This window comes from Balaenoptera musculus, chromosome 9 (genome assembly GCF_009873245.2).
Source record: "Balaenoptera musculus isolate JJ_BM4_2016_0621 chromosome 9, mBalMus1.pri.v3, whole genome shotgun sequence".
NCBI lineage: Eukaryota > Metazoa > Chordata > Mammalia > Artiodactyla > Balaenopteridae > Balaenoptera > Balaenoptera musculus.
The window spans coordinates 18,716,010-18,735,861 of record NC_045793.1 but is presented as its reverse complement, the minus strand read 5'-3'; the positions used below and the strand labels follow the sequence as shown (position 1 = coordinate 18,735,861).

The 19,852-nt window shown below is 36.0% G+C and overlaps 1 protein-coding gene and 1 pseudogene across 1 annotated transcript in view; one reads left to right on the top strand and one right to left on the bottom strand.

Moving 5' to 3' along the window:
• AGBL3 (ATP/GTP binding protein like 3) overlaps positions 1 to 19,852 on the top strand; it is a 98,545-nt gene that overhangs the window by 31,184 nt on the left and 47,509 nt on the right. Inside the window, 8 exon segments of the mRNA XM_036864084.1 lie at positions 1,760 to 1,898; positions 3,854 to 4,633; positions 8,221 to 8,383; positions 9,528 to 9,654; positions 10,231 to 10,331; positions 10,535 to 10,575; positions 10,577 to 10,645; positions 11,373 to 11,439. Of these exon segments, the coding sequence (XP_036719979.1) occupies positions 1,760 to 1,898; positions 3,854 to 4,633; positions 8,221 to 8,383; positions 9,528 to 9,654; positions 10,231 to 10,331; positions 10,535 to 10,575; positions 10,577 to 10,645; positions 11,373 to 11,439 (1,487 nt within the window).
• On the bottom strand, positions 2,071 to 2,576 carry LOC118901063 (annotated as a pseudogene).

Genomic DNA, 19,852 nt, shown 5'->3' with positions numbered 1-19,852 from the left:
CAAACAACTGAGTATATAGTATTCTGGGTTCACATTTTTTTCTTTTAAATATTTTTCTTTCTTTAAAGATATTGTTCTATTGTCTCATGACATCTGTTCTCTTTAGTAAAAAGTCAGCCATAATTTATATCATTGTTCCTTATATGTGATGTGTCTTTTTCTGTTTGGCTGTTTGCAGCAATTTGACTGTGACCTGCCTAGATTTGGTTATCTTTATATTTATCCTGCTTGGAGTTTGCTGAACCTCTTGGATCCATAATTTAATAGGGTTCTTTTTTTTCCAAATTTGAGAAATTTTCAGCCATTATTTCTTCACATATTTTCTCCATAATATTCTTTCTCTTCTGTCTTTGGAATTCCAACTCCAATTCCATATGGTAGATTTCTAGCTATCTCCCACATGTCACTGGGTCTTTGTTCTTTTTTTCTCCTCTGGCCTTGGGTTTGGATAATTGTATTCGTTTGTTTTTAAGTTCACTGAGTCTTTCCTTTGCAATATTCAGTTTCTCTTAAGCCCATCTGGTAAATCTTTCATTTCCGTTATTGTACTTTTTATTTCTAGAATTTTCATTTCATTCTTTTTATAGTTTCTTTTTTTTTTTAGATTATTTGATCTATTCACTATCTCTATCTTTTCCTTTAAGTATTTTAACATATATTCAAATTCCTTCTCTGTTAATCGTACCATCTGAGTTATCTTGGGGTCTGTTAAATATTTATTGGATCACATTTCCTTCTTCTCTGTGCGCATCATAATTTTTTTTTATCATTTGTGGGAAATTGTGAAAGATATGTTGTAGGAGTTTGTATTATGTTTTTAAAAAGTACGTTGAATTTTTTTCTGGTAGGCAGCTAAATTGCTGGCAAATCATTTTGCTTCCTTTGGGATTGGTTTATTTTTTTTATAAAAACACGTCTGTTTTCATTTTGTCCTTAGTCCTAGGTCGTGGCCCTTACTCCTGAATGTGGTTCTTATGCCTAATATACAACCTTTCTAGAGTCACGATTGAATGCCTGAGGTGCTCAGTGAAGTCTTAGTATTCTGGATAGGTTGGAATTTCAATATATCCTAGAATGTTTAACCTCTGGTATCTCAGTCCCACAGTAGCACTCTGTCTTATCTTCCTTAGTCTTATCCTGTGCTTGTAGAGCCAAGCCTTCAGCCAAGGACTGGGGAACCACCATGTAGACTATTGAAGCCCTCCCTCTACGTCGCGTTCTTCTCGCTGGTACCCAGGGTACCAATTTCAGCAGCCCCAGGCAACAATCTCGCCTCCTCAGCTCAACATGACTGTTATGCTATCCTTAAGTGCCATCTTCCTAAGAGGTAAAAAGTACCCCCAGGAAGAAAACAAGAATTAAACATGGGCTTATTTCATGTATTTACCTTCTTTCAAGAACCAAATGTAATTCTGGTCTTTGTGTTGTCCAAATGCATGAAAACAGTTAATTCATATTTTTTGTCCAGTTTTATAGTCATTTACAGTGAAAAGATGACTTCAGGACCAATTACTTCATTATAACCAGAAGTAGAGTAAGTATTTTTACTGTGAGAAATATATGAATTTATTTCAGGCATTGCTTTTCTAGTCTAAATACTTAGACTTTCTTATTTCAACATAAACCTATATGCTAGTGTCAAATTATGTTAAAATTTATAATCCTTAGTGACACTTCAGTTATACTGTGGTTCCAAACTCTATGCAGAATAGCCTATATACTTTAGCTACGGCTTGATATGTTTATGGTTTCTCAACAGCCTACAAAGAGCCTTGTTTTGTGTATTCCCAAGTTGGGGGCAACCGAACACCCTTGAAGCAGCCTGTGAATAACTGTGATGATACTTTGATGTTTGAAGCAAGGTTTGAGAGTGGTAATCTACAGAAGGTAGTCAAAGTGTAGGTTTTTTGTTTTTTTTTTTCCACAGAAGTATTTTTTATTACTCTGCTCTTCACACTATGCTTGGGAACAGTAATTTATTAAGTCCAAGAGAAAAGATAATTCACTGACAGAATGAAACTTCCAGATTTTTTCATTTGAAATTTAAAAGTAATTTAACTATAGACAGCATCAGGTAGAGAAGACCTTTATTCTGGACCCCCATAAAAACTAGGTTTTTGTCTATTAGAGAAGTCTCTTCTTGCCAGAACTGGTTTTCCTGTAAGCTCAGTAGGTTCTGGAGCTGATTATTACCACATTGCTCGCTGCACCCCAGACAGTTGCCCATGGTTGGCTAAGTGACGGAAGACGATACAACTAAGCCTCCAGCGCCGCTTTACACCTCGTGGACGGGATGTCATAACACACCGATTTCTGATTCTAACGGGACAGCTATCCCGGGGAAGGGCAGCAATTTCTTCATCAGCCACTTCCTGAAGGTCTTTTGGCAGAATGGTATTCTTCCTGAGAGAATTGATCCAAAGCCTCTCATCTGCATACTCATAGGCCATTTTTCTTCTCTTCACATCACACAGCATTTTCCAATCTACATAGTAACTTCAAACTTGGCCTGAAGCTGATGAAGGAACCACCTGCCAGACTGTCCGCAGCAGAGCGCTGAGCGTGGAGGCCGCCATGTCGTCCGCCGCAAAATCAAAGTGTAGGTTTTAATTATTTTTATTTGAGGAGCTAGACTGTCAACTATTTATTATTTCCTGTATTAGATACATTAGTTTTAGTATCCTTTACTGAACTATAATTCCTTGAAGTATAGATGCTACTTAGAGATTACTGTAAGGGGGTAGGTATGGAAGGTTCTGGATTCAAACAATTTTGAGAACTATGAATTAAAGTTAAACAGGTTTCTGTAATGTACATTTTCAGTATGCCAATATGAATTGTCACACACACATACACACACACACACACACACACACTGCTTCTCAAACTTTTTAATGGAGTAGTTCTTCAGATGAGTGTTCTATAAAACGTGCTTGGGAACATGCCTGCAATCCAAGGATATTCTTTTTTAAAAATTTTTTTATGAAAAATTTTAAACATACACTTAAGTACAGAGCATAATACAGTTCTACATTAACTGTCATATACCCGTCACCTAGATTCAGTGGCTCTCATGGTTTTACAACATTCATTTCATCAATTCCTAGTTCACTGTTGATAACTACACACATAAACACATATACACACACAATAAGTGCATAATGCAGATAGAATAGGAAGTACCTGGTAAAAAAAGTCAACTAACCAGGTAAAATTGTTAGATATATAAGTAATATACTAATGAAATTATTTTTGCCTTGATTTAAGTATCTTCAATGACTAAGTATGGGGGATGCAAATAGTTATGAAATACAGTTCCTGTCCTCTCAAAGAGTTTACAGTTTTGTAATCCATATGCTCATAGTAATTTATATATGTTTTTAACCTTTCTTAGTGATAGGTATTTCAGATTCCTAGAGTTAGAATCTAATATAAAACAGAAATATATGTCTGATGTAAAAAAAAGAAACATGGGACTTTAATTCTTAAAAACTTAAGAACTCTTTAATCACTTCTTTTATAGGAAACATAACTGGGTTGACATATATAATTTTTGTCAAATGCCCATTTTTTTATGTGCTCTCTCGAATTACAAAGGAATAAAAAGGCTTTAGAATGAGCATAGAAGCAGTTTCGCATCCAATAAAAGAAAAAACTTCAAAACTGATTTTTTGCAATTACTTGCTTATTGGACATTGCCTAAATAAATGTTGTTTCCCAAATAAAAAGCTTTCTGTGAATAGGTAATTTATTATTTGTATATTTATTATTACTTTTATTATTTAATTTAAAATTGAATGTCATTTTTACATTTTTATGTGCTTTTTTTCCCCTTCCTTTTTTTGTGTCTTAGGGCATAATATGAATACCAGCTGACTGTGCGCCCTGACCTGTTCACAAATAAACACACCCAGTGGTACTATTTCCAAGTCACTAATACCCAAGCAGGAATAGTCTACAGATTCACTATTATCAATTTCACCAAGCCTGCTAGTCTTTATAATCGGGGTATGCACCCACTGTTTTATTCTGAAAACGAGGCCAATGCTCATAATATTGGCTGGCAGAGAATAGGAGACCAAATGAAGTATTATAGAAACAACCAGGGGCAAGATGGGCGCCATTATTTCTCTCTTACATGGACATTTCAATTTCCACACAATAAAGATACCTGCTACTTTGCTCACTGCTATCCATACACTTACACAAACCTGCAAGAATACCTTTCTAGCATCAATAATGACCCAGTACAGTCAAAGCTTTGTAAAATACATGTCTTGTGCCACACAATTACTAGGAACATGGTGTATGTTTTAACGATTACTACCCCCTTGAAGAACAGTGAGTCAAGAAAGCGAAAGGCCATGATTTTGACTGCAGGGGTACATCCAGGAGAAACCAACAGCTCTTGAATCATGAAGGGCTTCCTTGATTATATTTTAGGAGACTCAAGTGATGCAAAGTTGCTCCGGGACACTTTCATCTTCAAGGTGGTACCCATGCTGAATCCGGATGGTGTGATTGTGGGAAACTATCGGTGTTCCTTAGCTGGATGGGATTTAAACTGTAACTATACATCTCTCCTGAAGGAATCATTTCCTTCGGTTTGGTATACCCGGAACATGATCTGTAGGTAAAATAAGCATCAAATTACCCTCTGCTTATTTAGTAAACTTGGTAGTAAGAATTTCGCTCCCACAATCCCACTCATTTTACTCTAGGTTTTCTTAAGATAGTTTAACTATAGCTACTTAGTTTTTTCCCTCATTCTTCCCAAGTCTGCTTCTGTACCTTTCTGGCATTATGCCACTACATTCACTAGCTTTCTTTTAAATAATGAAATAGATTCTAGAACATTTTAATGGCTTAGTGAAAATGTATAGTTAAATTTGCCTATCCTAAAATTTGGTTTCTTCCTAAAGTTAATGGTAGTACTGATGTTTATTTTGGGATCCTTGAATCCCTTATATGTGAAAATTAATTACATCTACAGAGCCTTCTGGCACTATGTTGACCATACATTGCTCTATGATGAGTCTTTTGATGACAGGTTACATATTTATTTAAACTTTCATGAATAGTCTTATTTGCCCCTGGAAAAAATGAACAGCTTTAAATTTTCTAAAGAATCAGAACAGTAAAATGCACATAGTATTTAAAGCCTTGTTGAATTACTGGGTGAATTCTTTAATAGATTCAAGTAATAACAATCAGGAATAGGCACTGCTAGAGTAGAAAGATTTATTGGAGTCAAAGAACACCCAAATCCTCTTAACCTTTTTGGTTAAGAATGTGGAGACTAGAGTGAAAACATATCAGATTGGAATCCCTGCTATATCATTTGCTAAGTGTGTGATCTTGAGCAATTTAAAAACAAACCCAAACCTCAGTTTTCTCATCTATAAAGTGGGAATAATAATGCTTACCTCACAGACAGGAGGATTAAATGAGAATATTACTACTAAAGTGCCCAGAACAAAGTGCCCAATATTACTGGAACATTGGAAGCTCTAAATGTATTCAGTGTTTCCACAAATGTAGAAAGAAAAAAAGTTAATGAATTAGATATAGATGTAATAACTCTTCGTAAACTATTTAGGATTGTTCAAATGTTACAATAATAAGTACTATTATAGAGAGTGTTTATATCTTCATCCAGCTCTGTCATCAGGGCCCCTAGTACAAGCATAAGAGCCCTGTTTCGAGGAGGACCTCAAAGATACCTCCAGTCCCTCAGAGGAGCTGACAGGCTTCAGGAGCACCCAGCATGGCTCTAGTTATCTTAGTTCAGCCTCAGCTTTCATGTTAATCCTTTTATCTTTATAGACACATGGGGAGTGAAGTGCAGATCCCCACAAAAAGGAGTAAAAACTCGTGTTTTATACCCCTCACAAATGTGGACTTCAGGATTCTCTGAAGTTATTTGGGAAATATTTAAGTCATAAAGAGTAACCCATAACTTACTTATTTTCCTGGGGATGGCACACAATGAAAAGAGAGCTGAGTAAATGCAATGTGGTATCCTAGATTGGATTCTGGGGCAGAAAAAGGACATTATTGGGAAAACTAGTGAAATCCAAATAAGGTTGGGAGTTTAATAGTAATGTGCCAACATTGGTTCCTTAGTTTTTGACAATGTGCTGTGGTTATGTAATACGTTAACATTAGGGGAAACTGGATGAGGGGTAGATATATGGGAACTCTCTCTACTATTTTGCCAGTTTTGTGTAAATCTAAAGTTATTCCAAAATTTAAAGTTTATTTATTTTTTAATAGAAAGGGAGGTGATGGGATGCCCATTAGAGTATTTATAATGTCTACTTAATGCTCTTTGACATTAAGGGTGGCTGGCCCAACACAAGATGGATTACAGGCCAAGGCCCTTTGGCTTGTCTCTATGGAAGATATTTTATATGTCTTTGTTCTTCTTAAATTGCCTCATAAGAAGGTTAAGGCAGGAATCTATTCAATAAGTTTCAGAAAGACTTCCAAGAAAGAGAACTACTTTAATGCAATTAATTAATCATAGGCAGATAAATGGAATAAAATTCAGTCACATACGTGTGGAAAGGTGAGAGGCTGTAAGTATGTCTAAGATTAAATATATTTAAAGTATTTGAGAATAATAGAGAGTAGATTTTAATATAGGATACTTAGTGTAAAATACTTAGAATATCTTAACTGTGGCTAAGAAAAAAATCCCAACTGTTTCTAAAGTGATTTAAATTAGTGTAAGATGAGAGACCCTATTATGCTGTTTGACTTCAAAAGTAGTAACATTTCTTTGGGATTTAATTACTTAGAGGTTTCTTTTGACTCACTTATAAGAAACCAAATGTTCATTAAAACTGGGGAAATGGTTTAAAAATGTACAGCATATCTCATTTAAGGAGCTAACTTGATAGTCTTACTTTATAATCTAGTCCTTTTCCTAAAAACTTGTAATGATCATTTGGTGACTTTATGTCAATTTTATGTTATCAGTTAGAATTTATTGGTCATCAAATGAAAAAGGGCAATAAATTAATACATGTAACAGACTTCAGCTTGGGATTTCACTATAGTTTAAAGAAGTATTGTTTTGGAGAGAAGCTACACTTTGAATATTTCGATTTTAGGATTTAATATTTTGTTATAAAAGTAATACATTTCATGTTACTATAAATTGTTAACATTTGGTATTTATTCTTCCAGATATAACAAACAGTATATGTAATTTCAGTTATTTAAGTAATATAATAATGCTATATGAAGTTTGGAAATATGATATGAAAATAAAGGCAAAAATGCCAGTAATCCTACCACCTTAACACCACCACTTTTTCACCTTTTGAAAGCCTCTCTACTGGTTATTTTCATCAGCCAGTTTGGGGGACTTATTTTTTATTACTTTAATATTCATTGAATGCCTAAATTATGCAAGCTAAGAATTGTGCTCTTGAGAAATGATTTAAATTATTTATTAGAAATTTACCAGAAAAACAATCAATTCAAACTTTGGTACTGTTTTTCTCAAAATGATATTTACTCACCACATTACTCAAAGGTTAAATATTAATTGGCTTCAGCACTAAGTCATCAGGCACTCAATTTTTATCACATATTTTGGTACTTGTGTGCATAGCACTGTTTTAGATGTTTTGAAGCATTCCCTATCCATAACAAGATTAAATATCAAAAATATAAAAATTTACCAAGGCAAGTGCCAAGTAAATGGTACCAACATTAAGTGCCACAGGAGTTCAAAAAAAGAAAAGTCTGTGGGCTTGACTAGTCAGGAAGTGAGACATGAGGTTGGTGTTGAGGGATAAGGGGTAGTATTTGCATTTACAAAGATGAAGAAAGAGGATACTTCAGTCAGAAAGAATCTATGTGAGAGCTAAAAGGCAAAGATAAGAGTGAGCTGTTTTCTGTGTACAACAAAAAAAACAATCAAAAGAGCAGAGATCTCCTCTTGGAGAAAGTCTTGGGAGTAAGGTAAATTTTGTCCTTATAGTGGAAGGCTAAAACATTCATATTTTATATACAATTAATAGGAACTTACTGTAGGTGTTTAAAAAATTATATGTTAATAATCATAAGAGCTAAGAAAAGAAATTGAAAACTAGGATATAAGAAATTCTATTTATTTGGATATTAGACTTGTTAATCCATAATTACAGCCATAGAAGAAAAATGCAGAGGTAAAATGTAGTAACTTGTTCTTTTTCTTCTTGGTAGATTGATGGAGAAATGAGAGGTTATTTTGTATTGTGACCTTCATGGCCATAGTAAGAAAGAGAACATCTTCATGTATGGCTGTGATGATAGTGATAGATGTAAAGCATTATACTAACAGCAACGAATCTTTCCACTTAGGCTGAGCAAAAATTGTCCAGATAAAGTAAGTACCTTTAATATTTTGACTTTTCCTTTACTACATGTTGCCCATGCAAGACAGCAAAATGGATAATATTAGTCAGTAAACTGCTTTTTTATTTAGTTATTCTGATTGGTTTATACAGTTGACCATAAGAAAGCAACTGTGTGAAATGTTTAATGACCAGTAATTTGAGATATGAAAAAAAATGCCCAATATCCTACCACCATACTTAATGATAAAAGACTGATTGTTTTCCTCCTGAGATCAGGAACAAGGCAAGGATATCCACTTTTACCCCTTTAATTCAGCCTTATACTGGAGGTTCTAACAAGTGCAATAAGGGAAGAAAAAGAAAGAAAAGGCAGACAGATTGGAAAGGCAGGCGTGATTGTGTTCATAGAAAACCCATGCAATCCACAAAAACTCCTAGAACTAATAAGTGAGTTTAGCAGTGTCATAGGATACAAGGTCGACCCACAAAAACCAACTGCAGTTCTATATACTCACAGTGAACAACTGGAAACCAAAATTTAAAAGAATATCATTTACCATCGCTCCAAAATAAGTGAAATACTTGTGACTGCAAAGGGATGGCACAGGGGAGTTTTTAAGAGGTGATGGAATTGTCCTATATCCTGATTTGTGGTAGTGTTTACACAAACCTATACATGTGTTAAAATTCACAGAATGGAACACAAAGTAAATTTTTTAAATTGTAATTAAATTACAAAAACTCATTGTAGATACTGATGTTATAACAGTCCTTCAGGGCGACTTTCAGATTATCTTTCATGTGATGATAAAGCATCTTTATTCGATTCTGAAAATCTACAACACTGATCTTCATTGCTAAACATGTTTAGGCTCCTTCCTATAGCTTTTAAAGTCAACACTATCAAGAATTCATCAGCTGGTTTTGAATGCATATGTTATATATAGATAAAAAATAAAATTTATTTCAGAATTTAAGTCTATAATTCTCAGAAATGTAAATATGTCATCCTTAAAATGAGTTATTTTCATTGGTCAGGATATAAAAGCTCCCGAAGCTTTAGAGAGAATTATTGCTTTTGCAAAACTACTTTTTCATTTCCAACCTTACTTTTTATGAAAGACATTGTGATTAGAAAAGCAATGGGTCTCATTTTTATTTGCGTCTTTTCAGTTTTCATTCTCAGCTTGCAAGTTTAATATTCAGAAGAGCAAAGAGGGAATAGGAAGGGTGGTAATGTGGAAAATGGGAATCAGGAACAGCTCTACCATGGAGGCCACTTTTTGTGGATCCACTCTGGGTAAGATCAAGTGTCCTCATTCATGACTGTCGGAGCTTTAAACCAAAGAAACGTTTTTAATGTAAGATTAATAGTGTAGGCAACTGGATAGTGAGCACTTTCTTCCTACTTAGATACATACTGATATCTAATCAATTCTATAAATAGGATAAACAGACTCCCATTATATATCTCTATCATCATTTTCCTTTGTTTAGAAAAGGAAGTTTTAGCACATACATAGAATACCTAATTGGTTGTTTCATGAACTAATCTTTAATTGCTTGTTTTGGGCTTAAGTGATAACTAGGGTGCTTATAACTGGTAACCAAGTATTCCATAACTTTCTTACTGAATTTTCTTCTGCTTTGCAATAGACTAATCTGTATTAAGTCACCTTTGGTCCAGGTGGTGGAGGGGGAACAAGGGAAAGCAATAAGCTGTTAAATGACCTGTCCCAGTGTAGAAAATCCAAAGGACAGAACATGGAATCGTATCAGATGTTTTGTTTACACTTTGTTGTGCAACTTAGGCCTACCTGCTAAGAAAAAATGTTTAAGTCACCCTCAAAGGTGGCTAAACTTATTGATGTTTTAGGTAATAAAAGAGGCACTCATTTCAACACAAAAGACTTGGAGTCGATGGGATATCATTTTTGTGATTCTCTCTTGGACAACTGTGATCCAAACCGAACCAAGGTAAGTAAAGTCCATTTGATGATACATCAGACTCCAGTCTCTCAGATAACATAACCTGCCTATGGGCCTACAGCAGTTTGTTCCTTTTAATATCCTAACAGTGTTCAGTGTTCTTTGTACTTGATGTTCCAGGTATCTATAAATATTCAGTTTAATTAGGAAATAGTTATTTTATAATTAACTCATCTATCATTTTCCCCTAGTATTATCAGTGCCTGAAAGAATTAGAAGAAATGGAAAAACATAAACTTGGAAAAAGTCCTTGATGATTCAGATACTTCTCTGAAAGAAATTACATTGGATCTAGAGTCTAGGTAAGTCAAGATGGTGGTAGTAATGTAATTTGCTGTGCTGTTCTACTTACACTATTCTCTTTATAATAATATGAGGATATAATTTTCAGTCTGTACTGAAAATCCTGGCTATAGGTGGAGGAAAATTTTTCCCATGCACATTACTTTAGCCAGACCTCATCAAGACTTCATTTATTCATTTGTTCAGATGATATTAATTGAGCACCCACTATGTACTGTATATGAAAGACATATTCAAATTGTTTTTAATGCTGTCATTACCCACAGAGAACTGACACACTTATAGAGATACCATATAAATAATCTAAGTTAGTGAATAATAAGTGCAAAATTTAATGCCAAGGGAATGTTATTGGAAGAAGGAAGGTGCTAACTTTAGTGCAGTTCCTATAGGAAAAGCAGAACAAATGTTTGATTCTTCCCCTTTATTTATAAATTTTCAGACTTTGAGTTAGTGCCCCTGTATTGTTTGCAGATAGAGAGTATCATTTTGAACTCATAGATTTGTTTATATTTGACGTGTTCCAATCAATTTCAGTCATCATTCTTCTAATACTCTTATAATGCTTAGAACTACCAAACATCTATACTACCTTTGTAAACATTCTTCTTATAATTAGAACTATTTCTACCATTCCAATAAGATAATAAAGTAAAAGTAACAGTTGAAATCTTAAAATACCACCAAAACATTCTGTAAATTGAAGTAATTTATTATTTTTTGTAGTAGCCATGGCTCTGACAGTTCAGAATCCAATGACTCTCAGACTGATCTTCTCAAGTTAAGTTCTCAGGTACGAATGAAAATTTCTGCCTATGATATGGATATGCCAAATAGGTACTCTTCTTATTATGACTAACAATCAGGCAAAAAAAAGTTTGCAGTTGTATAATTATTGTATATCATAATTGTTATTTTCTTACTATGTACCATATCCTTAAATCATAGAATTTTCTAACCTTAGGGTTTTTTTGTTTTTTTTTTAATTATTAGCACCTTTAATTATTATTTATTTATTTGTTTGGCTGTGTTGGGTCTTCGTTTCTGTGCGAGGGCTTCCTCTAGCTGCGGCAAGCGGGGGCCACTCTTCATCGCGGTGCGCGGGCCTCTCACTATCATGGCCTCTCTTGTTGCGGAGCACAGGCTCCAGACGCGCAGGCTCAGTAGTTGTGGCTCACGGGCCCAGCTGCTCCGTGGCATGCGGGATCCTCCCAGACCAGGGCTCGAACCCGTGTCCCCTGCATTAGCAGGCAGACTCTCAACCACTGCACTACCAGGAAAGCCCTAACCTTAGGGTTTTTTAATACTCCTGCTTATTGATGAGAACAGTTAAGATCCAGAGAGATTAAATTACGTTTCAAAAGCCACACCGCTTGTTAATGAGAGTTGGTAGCATGACATACATCACCTGACTGCTAGTCCTATATTCATTCATTCATTCATTCATTTATTTACTTAACAACTACGTACTGAGCTCCAACTATGTGCTTGGGAATAGAGCAGTGAACAAAACAAGACAAAAATCCCTCCCTCTGTAACTTATATTCTAGTTGGTAAGTAAAATATATGATGTGTTAGATGATCAGAAGTGCCCGAGGAGGAGATAAGAGCAGGAGGATTAGGGACTTTAGGTGGTATTAGTACTGAATGTTTGTGCCCCCGCCCCAACCCTGACCTCCAATGTGACGGTGTTAGGAGGTGACTAAGACAAGCTAAGACAATACTCTATTGGTACATGTTAGAAAATGCTGATATTGCCATGAAAGGACGTCTGCAGGTGATTGTGGAGAGAGCTCAGAAAGAAAGGAAGAGAGCAGGAGAGTGAGTTTCCATCTTTTTAGACAATACATAAGTAATCATGTACAGATAAGGTCTCAGAAACAAAGAACATGTTACTGGACAATGGACAAAATGCAGTCCTTGCTATAAAATGGTAAAGAACTTGACTGAATTGTGTTTGTGTTCTAGTGTTTTGTGCAAGGTAGAACTTGTGAGTGACAAAATTGTATATTTAGCTGAGGAGATATCTAAGCAAAGTGTTGAAGGAGTGGCTTGGTTCCTCCTGACTGCATACAGTTAAATGCAAGAAGACATAAATGAACTGAAGAAGGAATTGTTAAGCAAAAAGGACCCAGAACATTGAAGTCTGGAAAATTCTCAGCCCATCCATAATCCAAAGATTGAGAATGTGTGTTCAGAATAGAACAGTAAGTGTGTGGAGGACCAGCCATTTGATAAGGAGATGAGTGTGGGTATGAACCATGGAACTAATCAGCCACCCCAGCAGGAAAACTACCAGTTTGAACTGAAGGGGAGAGCCACAATTTTTAAATGTTACACTCCATTTATAGTTATTATAAAATATTGGCTGTATTCCCCATGTTGTACAATTATCCTTGTAGCTTATTTTATACATAATAGTTTGTACCTCTTAATTCCCCACCCCTGTATTGCCCCTCCCCACCTTCCCTCTTCCCACTGGTAACCACTAGTTTGTTCTCTATATCTGTGAGTCTGCTTCTTTTTTGTTATATTCACTAGTTGGTTGTATTTTTTAGATTTCACATATAAGTGATATCATTCAGTATTTGTTTTTCTCTTTCTGACTTATTTCACTTATCATAATACCCTTCAAGTCCATCCATGTTGCTGCAAATGGCAAAATTTCATTCTTTTTTTTGGCTGAGGAGTATTCCATTGTGTGTGTGTGTGTGTGTGTGTGTGTGTGTATATATATGTGTGTATACACACACACACACACACACACACACACACATACATACACGTCGTCTTTATCCATTCATCTGTTAATGGACACTTCCTTAGGTTGCTTCCATATCTTGGCAATTGTAAATAATGCTGCTGTGAACATTGGGATGGATGTATCTTTTCAAATGAGGGGTCTTGTTTTTTTCAGATATACACCCAGGAGTGGAATTGCTGGGTCATATGGTAGTTCTATTTTTGAGAAACCTCCATACTGTTTTCCATAGTGGATCCACCAATTTACATTCTCACCAATAGTGTATGAGGTTTCCCTATTCTCCACATTCTCGCCATCATTTGTTATTCGTGTTCTTTTTGATGATAGCCATTCTGACAGGTGTGAGGTGATATCTCATTGCGGTTTTGATTTGCATTTTCCTAATGATTAGCAGTGTTGAGCATCTTTTCATGTACCTGTTGGCCATCTGCATTTTCTCTTTGGAAAAATGTCTATTCAGTTCTTCTGCCCATTTTTTAATTGGGTTGTTTGGATTTCTGTTTGCTTGTTTGTTCTTTTTCTTTCTTTCTTTTTTGGTTGTGTGGCATGTGAGATCTTAGTTCCCTGACCAGGGATCGAACCCATGCCCCCTGTGGTAGAAGTGTGGAGTCTTAACCACTGGGCCACCAGGGAAGTCCCGGGTTGTTTGTTTTTTTGATGTTGAGTCATATGAGCGGTTTATATATGTTGGATCAGTCATATCATTTGCAAATATTTTCTCCCATTCAGTAGGCTTTTTGTTTTATTTATGGTTTCCTTTGCTGTGCCAAAGATTTTAAGTTTAAATAGGTCCCACTTGTTTATTTTTGCTTTTATTTCCTTTGCTTTAAGAGATAGATCCAAAAAATATTGCTACAATTCATGTCAGAGTGTTCTGCCTATGTTTTCCTCTAGGAGTTTTATGGTTTCCAGTCTTACATTTAGGTCTCTAATCCATTTTGACTTTATTTTTGTATATGGTATTAGTGAACGTTCTAATTTCATTCTTTTACATGTAGCTGTCCAGTTTTCCCACCCCCACTTGGTGACGAGATTCTTTTCTCCATTGTATATTCTTGCCTCCTTTGTCGTAGATTAATTGAGCATAAGTGTGTGGGTTTATTTCTGGGCTCTCTATTCTGTTCCATTGATGTATGTGTTTATTTTTGTGCTAGTACCATACTGTTTTGATTACTGTGGCTTTGTAGTATAGTCTGAAGTCAGGGAGTGTGATTCCTCCAGCTCTGTTTTTCTTTCTCAAGATTGTTTTGGCTATTGGGTTTTTCATGTTTCCATACAAATTTTTAAAATATTTGTTCTAGTTCTGTGAAAAATGCCATTGGTATTTTGACAGGGATTGCATTGAATCTGTAGATTGCCTTGGGTAGTGTGGTCATTTTAACAATATTAATTCTTCTTCTAATCTAAGAACACAGTATATCTTTCCATCTGTTTGTGTCATGAAGACAAATTTTAAAAAGCCCTGAAGGTGACTAAGAGATCATCAGGGCCATTAGCACCTAGGTTTAAACAGGGCAGACGGCTTCCAATAGAGGCCATGGAGGTGAGCCGCCTGGAGCTGTGCACTGTGGTGTGGGCAGAGTCCAGACAGAGAGCCAGGCATGAGTAGCGCCCTGCCAAGCTGTTGGCGTGCTACTGCCACCCCAGTGGGTCCAGAGGCAGAGCATTGGGGCAAGAGGATTATTCATGACCATTAAGATCTAATTGAATCTGCTTTACTAGGTTTTGAGCTTGCTTGGGACACATCCCCCCATCCTTCTTTCCTTTTTCTCCCTTTCGCAATGGGAATGTCTTATCCTATGCCTGTCCCACAGTTGTATTTTGGAAGCACATAACTTGATTGGTTTCATGTGTTCACAACTGGACAGGAAATTTACCTCAGGATGAATCATATTTTGAGTCTCATCCATATCTGATTTAGATGTTATTGAGATAAGACTTTGGAGTTTAGAGTTGATGCTGGAATTAGTTAAGACATTAGGGGTTGTTGGGATGGGATGAATGAATTTTGCATGTGAGAATGACATGAATCTGAGGGGATTAGGGGTGGAATGCTATGGTCTAGATATTTCTGTCCCCCAAAAGTCATATGTTGAAATTATAATGCCCCATATTATGGTACAAGAAGGTGGGGCCTTTGGGAGGTGATTATGTCATGAGGGCAGAGCCCTCTGAATGGGATTAGTGCCTTATAAAAGAGGCTCCAGAGAGATCCCTAGCCCCTTCTGCCTTGTGAGGATACAACAAGCAGTCCACAACCCAAAAGAAAGCTCTCATCTGACCATACTGGCACTCTCATCTCAACCTTCCAGCCTCCAGATCTATGAGAAATAAATGTCCCTTATTTATTAGCCACACAGTCAGAGGTATTTTGTTATAGCAGGTGAATGGACCAAGACAGATGTTGTATTCATTTTCTATTGCTGAGTAACTAATTACCCCAAGTCTTAGCAGCTTTAAACAACAAACATTTATTATCACATAGTTCCTGTGGGTCAGGAATCCAGGAGTGGCTTATCTGGGTTCCTTTATCTAAGGTCTCTGAAAAGACTGCAGTGAAGGTAGCCTAATCTCAGAAGCAGAATCCCATTACTTTTGCCATATACCATTCAGTAGAAGTAAGTCACTAGGTTTAGCCCAGTGACCTAGGATTACAGAAGGGTATGAATACTAAAAGATGGGAATCATCAGAGGTCATCTTAGAGATTGTCTACCACAGATGTAAAAGCCATTACTTTGATTTGACCTTTGCCTCAAGGCTATGTTGAAGCCAACCTACAAATTCTAGAATTTGGGGCTCTCTGTTTTCCCTCTCAATTCAGTTTTTTTATCCACATTTTTTGAGCTGATTTTTTTCTTGTAGCACACCTTATCAAATAAAGCTAGCAACAACCAACTCATAGTCTAAACTTTCTGCCTCAAAAGCTCTTTGCCCAATGACTCAGTTCTGTTAGGTACATTTTCTGTCTTTCACACTGTCACAGAAGATAGTTTTACTAGATGTATCACCTCTACATAATTTGTGTCACTATTGTTCTAGATTCCTATAGCCACCTGTTGTTATTCAGTCACAAAGCCAATGATTGCCACATAATTTAGGTTTTTATTAGGACAGCATTCTATTTCTAGGTATCAGTTTCAACACTATTCATATTTTATTCATTAAAACAAAATTCTCAGAATCTCAGTAGCTTATAATAGCAAATACCTATTTTCCTGTTCATGGATCATCTATGGCTCTACTGGGCTAATAGGGGATCAGTTGAACTTATATCCAGACGGTGGGTTGTTTCAGATCTACTCTACATTTCTTCCTCCCCCCACCCCAAGACCAGCAGCCAGTTAGGGTACGTTCTGCTCATGGCAAATCACAAGAGTTCAGGAGGGCATGCCAAACCGTGAAAGTATGTTTAAAGTCCCTGTTTCTCATTCCACTGGCTAAATCAAGTCATATATCCAAATCTAACATCAATGGAATAGGAAGGGTAAAAATTTGGGAACAATCCAGGGGGATCTATTCCCGGGACAGGTACTAGAAGTGCAAAGGCCATGAGAAAGGAGCATGTCTGTCATCTTCTAGGAAGACCAAGGAGGCTAACTAGGGTAGAGAAGACTGAAAAAGGAGAACAGTGGTAAGAGATAAAGTGAGATAGGTGTTGGAAGTTGAGGGGGACAAATCATGTAAAACCTGGCTTAGGACTTCACTTTTTACTCTAAGTGAGTTTGGAGAGTTTTGGTCAGAGGAGTGACATGATGTGCTTTAAGTGTCAGCAAGGTCACTTTCGCTGTTGTTTTGAGAGTAGAATGATGAACCACAAGGGGAGACCATTTAAGGGGCTATTGCAGTTATCCAGGCAAGAAAAAGTGGTGGCTGGACCAAGGTGGTAGCCATAGAGAGGATAAGAAGTGATCAGATTTTAGATATATCTGACAGAGTCTAGAGAATTTGCTGATGGCTTGGGTGTGAGTTTGAACAATAAAAAGGAGAGCTAGAGGTCTCCAGAATTCCAGGCCTGAGCAACTGAAGATGGAGCTTCCACTTACTGACATGGGGACTATTTTCTTCTCTTCCTACTAAATCATGTTCTGAAGGTATGTATCAGGGCTCCATCCATTGCAAGGAACAAAAAACTCTTCAAAAAAAATGGCTTAGCTAAAAGGGGAATTGGTTGGCTTAGTAAGGGAAAAAGTCTAGGGACAAGACTGGCTTTAGCCATGGCTTAAATAAGGGGCTCAAAGGATATCACTAGGATTCAAAGTTTTTTCCCCATTTTAATGTCATTTCTGCCTCTTCTGGGTTAGTTCCATTCTCAGACTCTCCTCTCTTGCTGGCGAAATGGAATTCCAGCCTCACATTCTCACAACTGTAAGTCTGGTAGATACCCTCTTTTCCAGTAGCCCCCTCAAAAATATAGAGTTTCTTTTATTGTAGTAAAAATACACATAACATTTACCATCTTAGCCATTTTTAAGTGTACACTTCAGTGATATTAAGTACATTCACATTGCTGTACAACCATCACCACCATCCCATAACTCTTGTCATCTTCAAAAACTGAAACTCTATACCCATTAATAACTCCCCATTCTCTGCTCCCCCAGCCCTTGGAAACCACTGTATACTTTCTTTCTTCATGATTTTGACTACACTAAGTACCTCATATAAGTAGAATCATACAGTATTTGTCTTTTTGTGATTGGTTTATTTCATCTAGCATAATGTCCTCAAGGTTCATCTATGCTGTAGCATATTTCAGAATTTCTTTCCTTTATGAGGCTGAATAATATTCTATTGTATGTTTATACCACATTTTGCTAATCCATTCTTTCATCAATGGACACCAGGGTTGCTTCCACATTTTAGCTATTGTGAATAATGCTGCTATGTACACGATTGTACAGATGTCTCTTCAAGACATTGCTTTTCATTCTCTTGGGTATATACCCCAAAATGAAATTGCTGGATCATATGGTAATTCTACTTTTAATTTTTTGAGGAACCTCCATACTGTTTTTCACAGCAGCTATACCATTTTACATTCCCACCAACAGTGCACACAGGCTCTGATTTTTCTACATGCTTGACAGCACTTGTTATTTTCTGGGTTTGTTTTTTTTTTTTTAAATAATGGCCATTCTAACAGGTGTGAGATGATATCTCACTGTGGCTTTGATTTGCATTTCCCTAATGATTAGTGATATTGAGCATCTATTTATATGCCTATTGGCCATTCATATATTTTCTTTGGAGAAATGTCTATTCAAGTCCTTTGCCCATTTCTGAATTGGTTTGTTTATTTTTTGTTGTTGTTGTTGAGTTTTAGGAGTTCTTTATATATTCTGGACATTAATCCCTTATCAGGTATGTGATTTGCAAATATTTCTCTCATTCTGTATTTTGCCTTTTTACTCTGTGAATAGTGTCTGTGATGCACAAAATTTTTTAAATGTTCATTAAGTTCAGTTTGTCTATTTTTTTCTTTTTTAACCTGTGCCTTTAGTGTCATATCCAAGATATCACTGACAAATCCAATGTCATAAAGCTTTTGCTCTATGTTTTCTTCTAAGATTTTTATTGTTTTAAGTATTACATTTAGGCCCTTGATCAATTTTGAGTTAATTTTTGTATAAGGTGCTAGGTAAAGGTCCAACTTCATTCTTTTGCGAATCGATATCCAGTTTTCCCAGCACCATTTGGTGAAAGACTGTTCTTTCCCTGTTGAATAGTTTAGCACCCTTGTCAAAAATCACTTGACCATATATGCAAAGATTTATTCATGGGCTGTCTATTCTAGTCCATTAGTCTATATGTCTGTCTTCATACCAGTACCACATTGTCTTGATTACTGTAGAAATGTAGTAAGTTTTGAAATCAGGAAGCGTGAACCCTTTAATTTCCTTCTCCCTTTTCAAGATTATTTTGGCATTCAGAGTTCCTTGAGATTCCGTATAAATTTTAGAATGAATATTTCTATTTCTGCAAAAAATATCATTGGGATTTTGCTAGGGATTGCATTGAATCCATAGATTGCTTTGGGCAGTATTGGCATTTTAATAATATTAATAAGTCTTCTAATCCATGAACAAGGGATGTGTTTATATTTATTTATGTCTTAATTTCTTTCAGCAATGTTTTGTAGTTTCCGTTATACAATTCTTTCACCTCCTTGGTTAAGTTAATTCCTAACTATTCTATTCTTTTTGATGCTCTTGTACATGGAATTGTTTTTGTAATTTCCTTTCTTATCTTTCATTATTTGTTTATAGAAATGCAACTGTTTTTGTGTGTTGAGTTTGTATCCTGATACTTTGCTGAATTAATGTATCAGTTCAAACAGGTTTTTTGTGGACTCTAGGGTTTTTAAATATATCATCTGCAAACAGAGATCATTTTACTTCTTCCTTTCCAATTTGGATGCCTTTTATTTCTTCTTCTTGCTTA